Below are 12924 nucleotides of genomic sequence, written 5' to 3'. Positions count from 1 at the left end.
CAGCATACAGGAAGCAATAAGATAATAATAGAATAATAGAAAGCAATAAAATAGCAGTAAAATGGCAGTAAAAATATTAAATATAAAATGCACAGTATATACAGTATATACAGTACAGTATATATATATATATATATATATATATACAAACAACCAAGAACACAGACAACAGTGTTATTGTTGTGTGATGGATTTTGCCAGAGGTGAGTTATTGTACAGTCTTATTGCGGTCGGCAGGAATGATCTCCTGTTTCAGGAATGATCTCATGGATCAGGAATGATCTCCTGTTTCAGGAATGATCTCCTGTATCTGTCCTTTGTGACAGCAGAGCTGGAGGAGTCTTTTGGAGAAAGTGCTCCGCTGTCCCTGCAGCAGGTGGTGGTGTCACTACGTCGGGGAAACAGCAGCTGATGGTGAATAGGGTTCATGCAAGATGTGTGTTGTGTAGGATTTATGACAAACATGTGTTAGGTTAATAGGACTTGTGATGGCCATGTGACTTCCTGGGGAATTCAATAGAAACATTGACATCCGACTGGGTTATGAAGACGGTGCCTGACGATTTCACTTCAGTTGCTCTCATGAGATCGCTCGGTTTTGTTGAGAACCTTGATTTTCAATAAACCTATATTGAATTAAAAAAACAAAAAACGAAGACTCTGTTTGATTATGACAACTGCAAGTGGGCCCTGTGATGGACTGGCGAGCTGTCCAGGGGTGTACCATGCCTTCGCCCAAAGTGAGCTGGGATAGGCTCAAGCCTTGTCAAAAAAAAAATTTTTGACAAGTTGGCTTAACATCCACTGAAACTACAGAAAATAGACTTACGAGTATCTCTCAGTAAGAGTGAAGTCAAAAGTCTCATAAATAAATATGCACACAAAGTCTGGCAAGAATACTGGGATGGAAATGGACACGTTTATATCCGAACAAAAATCAGCACAGTGCAAAACGAGACCCTCTTTACACGTCTTCAAATAGGACATACAAGACTCAACCGTATCCTTTAGAAAATAAATAAACACCCTGCAGGATTAGGTTAGGTTAGGTAGTTACTTTATTAATCTCCAAGGGGAATTTTTTTTCGCTACAGCAGCATACAGGAAGCAATAAGATAATAATAGAATAATAAAAAGCAATAAAATAGCAGTAAAAAATATAAAATATAAAATGCACAGTATATGTGCCCATTGTGGGCAGCCAGAGACAGTCCAGCATGTATTGCTGGAGTGCATTGAATATAATCAAAGCACATAAACATGTGATAGAATTTATCACTCAAACGGGTTTAATTAAAACAATTTAGGTTTTTGTTTTGTTGTTATTTCCTGCCAATCTTTCGCGCCACACTCCGGTCCAGCAGGTGGCGGTAATGCGCCTTTAAATTCGTCTGCCAACCGCCCAAAAAAAAAAAAAAAAAAAAAAAAATCTAATAGAAGAAAAAGGTGATGACGGTGATGACGACGATGGCGGACACGCGCAAGGGAAATAGTAAGTTGTACGTGCGCGCTCCCGTCAAGGCACTGACAAAAAGATGGCGGCCGCCGCCGGATCATGTAAGTCTCGACTTCCACCGACAGTTTCGACAGTATGCGTTCGTTGCTTTTCCTTGAGAGGGACAACACATCACGTGTGTCGCGTAGCTCTTGAACAATTAAGGGCACTCGGGTTTCGACCGGAGAGTCTCTCCGGGGTGACAGAAACACGCCGTCGTTAACGCTGCTAGCTCGTTTAGATGGCTAGCTAAGCTGGCTCTCGGGTCTTTGAGCAGCAGCTCGGCCGTCGACGTCAACCTTTGATGAGACATTACGTCAGAGAAGTTACACGTTTTGGACTAAATCCGCATCACATTTGCCCTTTTTTTTTTTTTTTTTTTTTTTTTAAATTGTCGGTTGCTTTATTCGAAAAAAAAAAAAAATGGTGACGCACGTGGTTTTTTTTTGGTTTTTTTTTTTTCTCTCGACGTTTCGTTGTCAAAGTTGTTTTCTTACAGGACGTTTAGTTTATTTTATTTTAGTTTACAGATCGACAACTTCAGGTCTGGTGTTCCGGAACAAAATGCTCAAAACAACACACAACGTGGTCTGGTTTAACACCAAAAAACAACAACAACAACAACTTAGGTCTTTGCTTGCTTATTAAATCTCAAAATATGTGTTTAGTGGCACGTTTTTAAATTTGAATAGTGAAGTAGGTAAGAAAGAGTTTAAAGAAGCAGCTTCAAAACTGAGGGGAAGAATATCAAACCAAGTCAATTTGATTAATTTTGCATATTCACGCCCTGTTGTTAAATAGCAGTGGGTTTGTTCTATAGCTGATTATCGCTTGTTTTTATTTATTTATTTATTTATTTTTTTAATGCTTTTTAGAAAGCCCACTAAACAAAAGTCATACGGGCAACATTTGAAAGTGTTTTCAGTACAGTTTGTTTTGTCATTAGTTTGCCGATTGCTCGGCGGTATGCACTTTTCCTACGCTTTAAATTTTTCATATACCGTACTGGTGTATAGCTGAAATAATTACTTTACTTTCTCCTTGGTTACCAAAAAAAAAAACCCACACGTAGTCCAGTCCGACAACTAAAGCTACACCCCGTCAACTTCCGCGCCACATAGTTCAATAACTATATAGGAAAATGTTTTTTTTTTTTATTTTTTTTATTAGATATATTATCATCAATAACATCATAATTACTATGATTATTATTCATTATTATTGTCACCACGTGGCTCCGTTATGCCATGCGAGATATGTTGAGAGGGAGCCCCCGTGTTAAGCTATATCCTTCTCACTAACGGTCGCTGTTCAAGCGTGTCGTACATACGTGACGATGCAAAAATGTGTTTTGTTTTTTTTTCTCGTTCGTGTACCCGTGACGGCAGAACAAGCCGCTTAAAACCTACATAAAGACCCAGAAATGCAAGGGGAAAAAAAAAACTACCGATACAACATTTTGCATCACAATTTTTGCCACTTACTAATGCATGGAAGATCTGTTTTGAGGTGTCCACACAAAGTGTCTTCTCTGGGATGGAGTTTTGTTCATTCAAAAAGTTTGACATTTATTGAACAAAAAAAAAATATATATATCAACAATCACCCGTATTCAGTCAAATCTGAAGATTCAAATGGGATTTGACTAAATATGATGTGATATATTTTATTGCCCCCCCCCCCCCCCCCCATGGAGAATTTTTTTTCTTTTTTCCCTGGGCAACTATTACCGCGTTGGTTTGAATTGTGCATCATGGAACATAACAAAAAGCTATTTCGTTCTTTCTTTGCAGGTCTTCGTTCTTAACTCCTTTTGTTCCAGAATTATCTCGACATTTTCACACTTTTTTTTTCTTTTTTTTTTCATATATTTGTTAAGCATCTCTCTTTTTGCCGGTGTCGCACTTCTTAAGACGATACCTGCACTCGTCTCTCGCTCGCCCGGGGACCGGTGTCCAGCTCCGAGGACGACTCGTTTTGGCGAAAGTTGGGGTTGTAGCCCGGTTGTCTACCTTCCTGCAAGAGGAATGAGATGTCGCTTGGCTTCTAACAACAATTACTTAATGAGCTGTCGATTCAGGACGTTTGGAGCGGACAATATTTCCCAACTTTTACTGAAGTTGTGTTTCCTTGTCCTGCTGTCAAATGAGTGCGGTGGCTGTCGCATTACTCCGGGAGCTTCACGTCAAGCTGCGAGACCCGTTTTCTCTTTTGGTTGATAATAATCCTGACAATGGGATCACCTCTGCTGATTGTGGACATCTACCGGCTGGCGGTGGTTACGGTGATGCCGGCATGTGTATGAAATGAAATGCACGTGAAGCATCTTCAGCGCAAAGCAGTGGTTAGACATCCACAATAACTAAAGCAGCGATGGTGATATATATATATATATATATATATATATATATATAGGGCCCTACTTAGAACTTCCCTATGTAGGGAGCAGGGAACGAGTGCATATTTTGAACACAGCCTTAGTTTATATCAACATGGAATATAGTATCTTAGCCTAATAGGGACTTTCTCTCAGCGGCTATCAGTCGGTCCGGTGTGTGTTTGTGTCTGTTTGGTCGCCCTCACTACCCCGAGAAACCTTTTGCCGTGATGAGGAGAGGCAGAGACGCTGGCATCGGGGGGGGGGGGCATGAACTGGGCCTTCGTTTCCTTTTTTGAGCACATGGTGCACAACATTTGGATGGCTTTTTTTTTTTTTTTTTTTTTTTTTACAGAAACACGGGCTTATCTAGATAATCAAACAGAAAGATATCTAGTCCCCAGGGAATATTGAATGGTATTTCTGCTTGAAATGCCCAACCCTAATAAAAGTCGCAAGCGGAATGATTAAAAATCATGTTATCAAAAATTCTGAACGTTACGGGAGACACGTTTGTTACACAGACCATAACCTTAACCTAGCTTATGTTTAGTCAAATTATTCAGTATGAATGATGCGATCAGACAGAAGTTATTTAACTATCTTTTTTTCTGTTTTCTTATTTATTTATTTTTTTTTGTCTTGTGTATTTGTGTCTGAAGGCGTTGTAGTTCCCCGCAGCTTTCGGCTGCTCGAGGAACTGGAGGACGGTCAAAAGGGAGGCGGAGACGGTACAGTGAGCTGGGGTCTCGCAGATGATGATGACATGTTGCTCACTCACTGGAATGGCATGATCATCGGCCCCGCCAAGGTGAGCCACGCCCGGGGCCTGCAGCACCTGAATACAGAGCGATGCTCCTCCCTTCATTTAGACAATACACGTTTGGCATTACATTGGAATCGCTATGTAAAATGGAACGGGCCATTTAACTCTGGACATTTTTTTTAATTTTTCTTTTATAGTTGACAAAGAGAAAACATTCGTTGCGCTCCAAAACATAAACTGGTGCAGAGTTGGTTTTCCCCTTTAATTGTCTTTAAACTGTGCAGCAACAACAACAGCGACCACGTGCCTTTTTTTTGCATGTCACGCTGTGTAAGGCGAGTCTAAAATGATCATAATGAAAATTATGTAATTGCTCTTAGTCCGTCTCATTAAAAATGTAATTAAAATAAATAATATTCCTAAATAAATAATGAGTAACGTTTAGAAAGAACGATGAACATAGTTTGAAAAGTTTGAAATTTGTTACAAACTAAGATGAACATATTGTCACCGAAATCACACAGTTGGTCCACCTTAAAGGCAAGTCCACCCTAAGTGAGCCTCGTCAGGTCCGGCTGGCAGATTCTTGATCATTTAAGGGGAAGTTCAGCATCTGTCAGTTCGGTGTGCGTGCGTGATCTCGAGTCGAAAGGATTACTTCATCAGAATTGACTCACAGACGATCTTTTGTCCTTTCTTTAATTGCAGACTGTCTATGAAGGCAGGATATACAGTCTGAAACTCGACTGTGGACCCAGATACCCGGAGTATCCCCCTCACGTCCGCTTTGTTAACAAGATCAACCTGAGTGGCGTGAACAGTTCAACTGGTGTGGTGAGTACCAGATTTCCCCAAACCCTCCTTCCTTCCTTCCTGATGGATTACATTTCAAGTTCAATCATCCATTCAGTTTTCATTGGAATGTTGTGAGGCTGTCGTAATGCACTCGTCGGCTCATTTACCAAAAACGTGCTCTGCTCCCCGTAGCAGCCGGTGCTACTGGTGGAACTTCAACTTTACTTTATTCTTCAGTTTCGCTCTCAGAGGAAGTGGCAGTTGTTGACTGATCAGTTATCTGATCATTTTTGCGATGCTGCAGTGTACAGGTCACAACCTGTACTCGTTTACTGAGAATACACGTTGGATGCGATATGTGGAGGGCACGTACGCGCTACTGACCCATTCGATCTACGTCGACTCCAACCTCCACCTCAGAACTGACTGCCTTTCTGTCCTCCTACAGCAGAAATGAATTGGATAAAAAAAAAAAAAAAATAGCTGACATGTAGGCTCAGCAACAAATATCAACATGGTTTTGGCCTGTATATTTTGTGATTATTGTTTACTGGCATCTATTGGGCAGGGTAATCTCAGATCGGAAAGTAACAGTGAGCCCGGGAGTCATTACGGATACGATTAACGAGTTCACAACATATAAAACGGGAGATCTGTGTATTTTTTTTTTTAAACGGCTGTCTCTGAAGATCACACGTTATCAAGTGTGCCGGAAAACATTTCGGCGTAAAGGAAACCAACTGGATTCCTCGGATATCTGATGTCTAAATTAAAACCAGAATTACCACCTCGTGTTTGTATTCTTTCGTCAACGTGTCAAATTTGAGTTTACGTCCGCATCTGTGCAGACTTGTATATCGTATGTAATGAAGATTTACGCTTAATCCAGCGTTTCCGATAAATGTATGGCCGCCCAATGCACAAGTGTATTTGGCAAAACATTTCAGCATTTTGAATCGATTTTGAATCTCTCCCACCCTGCCGAGGCTGTCTGCCGAGGGGAAACACTGGAGTGCGTTCATTAATTCAATCCGTCTTTCAGAAGCTCTCTTTTCCATATCACTTAAGAGTAGGGGCAGATCGCCAGTGATGTGGGTAAACGGCTGCACAGTAGAAACACTGTCAAAGAAAAAAAAAAAAGTCCCGTTTAAAATAATGACGTTGTAGTTCGCTATTCAAGAATGTTCATTTATACAGTGCGCGATTGGTGGTTGATGGTTTTGTCTTTCTCCTGAGAAAATAAAAAAAGAACCAATGAGAGTACCATTACTGTATTGGATTATATGCAGTACAAGTAAGCGCAGCAGCATCATAAAAAAAATCTTAACACTATCCATCCACGTTCCTCACTCACTATATATAAAGGAAAGTCAACATGTAATTTAAATAGTTTCATTCCAAAAAGTAATGCTAAAAAAAAAAAAATTGTTGAAGCTCGTCACATCTTTGTGCTGCTACCCACCGTCACAAGTAAATGCTCAACCTATTGGAAACACTGCGTAATGCTTACACGAGGAGCAATCCGAAGGATCCGAGGCTGTTCCCGTTATGCATGAAGACCGCTTGGTACAGTGATGTGCATCAGAAGGGTGCAGCAGTAACCTTCATGAGGTAGAAGCATTCCAAGTAACGTTGCTTGATCAAAATCGGTACCCGTGGTACATGTGGTCCATGTGGTCCACGTGGTACCTGTGGTACATGCGCTCTGTTTTAAGTTCGTGGTGTCACGGCAAATACACTGGTATCACTGGTCACAAAGACGTGTGTAACTCAGGTGTTGATGTTGATCAAGTGATGTTACTTGGAATACTTACTCGTGTTTTTAATTTTTAATATTTATTTAACCCTTATCTTACCTAATCGTCGTTGTCGTAAACTTGGAGAAACAAAGCACGGAGGTGGACATCTGGGAGAATGCAAGAAAATGAGCTGTGGTTTAACCTCGCTCATTTCCGCTTCCCATTTACGCTTTAGCTGTAGGGGATTATGCAGATTAATTCATAGAAATATGTTATATCATTTGCTTATTGTTTTATAATCTCCATTCCCCATCTGTGTTTCTATTAAAAACTCCTCTTTCGGGGTGCGTTCCACAAGCTTTCCTCACTCTTTGTGCGTCGTTAGGAAAGTTCTCAATTGTAGATATCTGAAGAAATCTGTTCTGGGGTGATCAAAAGTGCCTCCGTCCAAGACGATGCCATAGTTTTAGATTCTAATGCACGATGTTATGCTTTTAGCAACAGTGGAGATAACATCTTTAAAGGGTTTATGAAAATTCATTGATATATCCATGCTGACTCTGAAAATAAATATCTGTATTCTTGTATAAATATTCGTTAAACTCTGCAAAGGATTCTGCTTTGTAACAAAATTTGATTGAATGATTTTATTTTCTGTACTATATTAGATGATTGCTGTTTTCTTAATCTAAATGCTAATAATCTGCCTGCCTTGTGACCATGTTCATGGTACCTTTGGTGTGTGAATCGTCAACTTCCCTCAATTTGATCTGATAGTAGACTATTGAGTTCTCTCAGGGTTGCGTTTAGATCATTTAAGACTGGCCGACGCCGATTGTTTGTGTTTATATTCTCAATCTTTTATTTATTTATTTCTTCCAATTCTCTGTTTACCTTCTTTTTCCGTTCTCGCAGCAGATGTAAATGAAACGATACGGCCTCTGACGTATGCTTCGGCACAATCCCACAATATACGAGGTGTCGTTTCAGCCGACGTACGAGTATTGCTCGAGTTCTGCTGTGATGAGGGAGGTCATTTCTTTATCATTAAGGAGGGACGCATTATGTCTCCATTGTTTAGATGTTGGTCTATGGCCCGTGTCCCATTTTAATCCCACTGGTGCGTGGTCGGAGACGGTTACATGCAGTATGTCCACTATCGTATGTAGCTCTGCCTCAGTGGTAAATATATAATCAATCAATTTCACTCATTCTGGAGAGTGGAGCTTCAGAGGCAGGTTGTCGGTCCATTAATTGTGACATTACGCAATTTACGTGTCCTCCCATCAGCACCAGTCCTGAGCTATATTGTCACATCTGATTGGACGATGTCCTGATTAAGCCAGGCTCGTCTTCATTAGGCGCGTATACATTTATGAGGGACACTTCTATACCATCAATTAATCCATGAACTAAAATATATCTCCCCTACTTTCAGTTAAATGGGTTTCCTCTAGGAATGCAATACGACAGTTGGCTTGTTTCATCTGATGCAGAATGTTCTTTCTCTTAAAAGGACTCTGAAGGCCTTCGACATTATCACTTATAATTTCTAGCGAGTCCATTACGTACGATAGGCAATTTGCAATGTTCTGGGAGTTTGTGAAGAGAGATGGGGATTAAAAAAACAAACAAGCCTGCGTGCGAGTCCTGAATCTTGTTGTGTGGATTGTGAGGAGTTGGACCAGATAGTGAAACCAATAGGAGTGGGGTAAACAAAACAACAACAAAAATTGAAGATAAATAGATGCTGACCTTGTTGTTCTGATATCCAACACGGGATCCCCGGGGAACAATGGGATCAAAACAAGAAAAACACAACTCTTATAACTACTGTCAACTAACATTAACAACAGTCCGGTGGGACCTAGTCCCTAGCAACTAAGGGCAAGCGGCATAGGTCTGTAAAATCAAACGGGTCCTCGTGGTAAAATAGTCTCTTGAGTTGCACGCAAAACTAAAGGAATGTTCATGGTCTCCTCTTAGGGTAGCTGCCAGTGAGGCAAATATAGTAAAACGATACAAATAATATTAATATAAATAACAGTCACAATGTAGGCTATAAGGGTTTGTGGCCTCGTGAGGGAGACGGGCATATTCAAAAATATTAGCCATGAGGCCCATTTTTCCTTTTCCCGTCTCGGGTGGAATTTTAATAATATGAAAATAAATAAATAAAATGAAGCAGGAAATAATTATGCGCCGATATGTGGCAGTGCAAATGTCACTGAACAGTACTTATTGTGGTTAACTGTGCTGGTAAGGATACATTTAGTCAGCAGGCTCGGTAGATGGGACGTATTTCTTCTGGACATACTCCATGGCTTTGCCGGGATCCAGAAATCACGGTGTTCGTTGTCGTGTGGAGTCTGGCTGGGCACAGCAGACCGTAGCGGACTCCGTTCCTTCCTCGTAGCGCCTTCCGTATTTCTGCAAACGCGGTTCTGGCTTTGGCAACGCTGGGGGTGTGGTCAGGGAAGAAAACGACCAGGTTCCTGTTGTAGACCAGCGGGGCTCTGTCCTGGGATCTTAGGTATTTACTAAATTTTGCCCCCCCCCCAAAAAAAATTTGTCATTTGAGTGTGTATTATTGCAGAGACAAAAGGCATGACGAAAAAGGAAAGGCGCACTAGTGCAACCGATGTACAAAGTTAGTCTGAAGTCTGCGCAGTGTGTATGATACTGGGTGTCTTGTGTTTGGAAAACCTAAAAAAGAAAAGAAAAAAAGAACTGCACACACAGAACATATTGGGGAAGTTGGTGTACAAAGCGAGAGAAGGTTAAAAGAAAAAAAGAACAAAAAAAAGTTGCCTCGACGCATCCAAGTTATGGCATCAGTTGTCGACTCTGATGCGCAGTAATACGGTCAACTGCGACGGCCTCATCAAAATGGATGGTTCTGATGCTCTGTGTCTTTTCAAGTAGGTTAAACTTCATTGGTGGGGCCCTAACAAAAACACCTTGATCTCCAACGCCTCTCTCCTCCCTTTACTTTCAGGTGGACATAAAGACGTTGACAGCCTTGTCCCGGTGGAAAAACTCCTACAACATTCGAATGGTACTGCAGGAGCTTAGACAGCACATGATGATGAAAGAAAATAACAGGCTCTCCCAGCCACCTGAAGGCCAGGTGTACAGCAACTGAGGCTCCTGCTGCTATCCCTCCCTATCTCTCACACAGACACACTTTTGACTTCCTGTTTGCGCTTTCGGAAGCCTTCCATCGGATGAAAAGAGGGGTTTGTAGGTGAAGCGGAACCTCACCCAGTGCCCAGTCATCCAAGTAAAAGTTCATGGTACAGACCAGACCTTTAGAAAACAAGAATTCTGTACATCTCGTGTTGTTTTTTTTTTTTTTTTTTTTTGCGATTTACCTGATTTGACCTGACTTGAGTGTATCGATTATGTGTGTGTTCTTACTTCTTCAAAAGTGGTGACAGTTAATCCCTGTTATATGGATATCATCATGAGGAATGTGAATCAACTCACTGCTAAGAAAAACAAAACTACTTCTGTAACCCCGGCTAAAATACGACTCTTAAAATGCTTTGGATAATTAGGGTTCAAGCCCTGTAGGGACAAAACCCTATTGTTTTTCAGTATCTGTTTTTTTCAACACGAGAAACCTCAACATTTTAGAGTATGCTGAAAAATGTCCCTCACAAAATAAACACCTGTTTGTGTAGTCTCTCAGGCTGCATCAGTGTCAAACTCCCCAGCTTCCCAATATCCCAACGATGTGAATTTGAGGGGCCTTTTTTTTTTTTTTTTTTTACATGAATGTATGTCTCATATATGGGAATGAACTGCTACCAGACATTTAGCAACAAATCTATCAGCAAGGCACTGCTGGCTTATCATTCATGTTCTCAGACTTGTCTTCTGTGTGCCATATGGTTCATATCACTTTTTGACGGTGATTGATTAGCAGCCAGTGGGAGGAGGAGGAAAGGTGGGGTTGGAGAGGGGGAGGGGGTAGGGGAGGGTTGGGGGAGGCTACAGGTCCTTGTGCTTTCTTTCTTCTGATAATATAGAGTTTGTGTTCTTGGCACCTTTTCACGATCACCACTGTACTGTGGCCTGTGTGGAAGAGAGAGAGGAGGAACTGATTCTGTTTGTTTTCTAATTTTGGGTTCTTTTGGGGTCCGTTTAGTCTTCAGGCTGAACAATGTGTACTCCACGGTGTCATCTGTTCTCTCACACAGTGAATGCCCACTAATCGCAATGTACGGCTTTGGATGTTTATTTTCTAACATGGGTTGAATCAGGGTGATGGTGACCTGTTGCATGGTTTTATTTGAAATAAACGTTATAACTTTTGCACAAGTTTGTGTTGGCATTCTCCACAGTGATGTCCAAATGATAAATGGATAGGTGTGCGTATGTGTGTGTGTGTGTGTGTGTGTGTGTGTGTATATATATATATATATATATATATATATATATATATATATATGAAGCATAGCAGTGTGACATTACATTTCATTTAGCTGACACTTTTATCCAAAGCGACTTACAATAAGTGCATTTCAACCATGAGGGTACAAAACCCAGAACAACAAGAATCAAGAAAATACAATTTCTTCAAGAAAGCCAAACTACAAAGTGCTATCAGTAAGTGTCATTTTAAGTGCTACTAAAGTTCTGCTGTTCAAGGTAAAGCCTGAAGAGGTGTGTTTTTAGTTTGCGGCGGAAGATGTACAGAGTTTCCACTGTCCTGATGTCGGTGGGGAGCTCATTCCACCATTTAGGAGCCGGGACAGCAAACAGTCGTGACGTGCATGGAGCAAGCAGAAGGTAAAACCTGAATGAGTAGGTGTTTCAAATGTTGTCGCTTGATCAAAAGCAGCACCCGAGTTTTGCAAGTTTTTGTGAGAGCTTCTCTAGCGCGTCTGCAATTTTTCAGTAAACATGACCAGAGGGTGTACAGTGGGTACGGAAAGTATTCAGACCCCTTTAAATTTTTCACTCTTTGTTTCATTGCAGCCATTTGGTAAAATCAAAAAAGTTCATTTTATTTCTCATTAATGTACACTCAGCACCCCATCTTGACAGAAAAAAAACAAATGTAGAAATTTGTGCAAATTTATTAAAGAAAAACTGAAATATCACATGGTCATAAGTATTCAGACCCTTTGCTGTGACACTCATATTTAACTCACATGCTGTCCATTTCTTCTGATCCTCCTTGAGATGGTTCTACTCCTTCATTGGAGTCCAGCTGTGTTTAATTAAACTGATTGGACTTGATTAGGAAAGGCACACACCTGTCTATATAAGACCTTACAGCTCACAGTGCATGTCAGAGCAAATGAGAATCACGAGGTCGAAGGAACTGTCCAAGGAGCTCAGAGACAGAATTGTGGCAAGGCACAGATCTGGCCATGGTTACAAAAATAATTTCTGCAGCACTCAAGTTTCCTAAGAGCACAGTGGCCTCCATAATCCTTAAATGGAAGAAGTTTGGGACGACCAGAACTCTTCCTAGACCTGGCCGTCCAGCCAAACTGAGCAATCGTGGGAGAAGAGCCTTGGTGAGAGAGGTAAAGAAGAACCCAAAGATCACTGTGGCTGAGCTCCAGAGATGCAGTAGGGAGATGGGAGAAAGTTCCACAAAGTCAACTATCAATGCAGCCCTCCACCAGTCGGGGCTTTATGGCAGAGTGGCCCGACGGAAGCCTCTCCTCAGTGCAAGACATATGAAAGCCCGCATAGAGTTTGCCAAAAAACACATGAAGGACTCCCAGACTAT

General features: G+C 41.1%; 1 protein-coding gene across 1 annotated transcript; it reads left to right on the top strand.

The window, feature by feature from the left end:
- Positions 1-1491: 1491 nt before the first annotated feature.
- Positions 1492-11498, top strand: ube2v1 (ubiquitin-conjugating enzyme E2 variant 1). The gene is made up of 4 exons (XM_069718742.1): positions 1492-1557; positions 4535-4683; positions 5347-5472; positions 10171-11498. Exons 1-4 carry the CDS (start codon positions 1536-1538, stop codon positions 10315-10317), a joined length of 444 nt encoding a protein of 147 aa, XP_069574843.1. The 5' UTR covers positions 1492-1535; the 3' UTR covers positions 10318-11498.
- Positions 11499-12924: the final 1426 nt, after the last annotated feature.

The sequence above is a fragment of the Brachyistius frenatus genome, unplaced genomic scaffold (assembly GCF_029030835.1).
Source record: "Brachyistius frenatus isolate BFR_SWC_R1_liver_20210118 unplaced genomic scaffold, ASM2903083v1 Contig_198, whole genome shotgun sequence".
Classification (NCBI taxonomy): Eukaryota; Metazoa; Chordata; class Actinopteri; family Embiotocidae; genus Brachyistius; species Brachyistius frenatus.
Note: the sequence above shows the minus strand (reverse complement) of the source record. Positions and strands in the feature narration are given on the sequence as shown.

Coding starts and splice junctions, on each gene's coding strand:
- ube2v1 (XM_069718742.1), top strand. CDS start 1,536: ATGGCGGCCGCCGCCGGATCAT. Junction 4,684..5,346: donor TGATCATCGGCCCCGCCAAG/GTGAGCCACGCC, acceptor CTTTAATTGCAG/ACTGTCTATGAAGGCAGGAT. Junction 5,473..10,170: donor TGAACAGTTCAACTGGTGTG/GTGAGTACCAGA, acceptor CTTTACTTTCAG/GTGGACATAAAGACGTTGAC.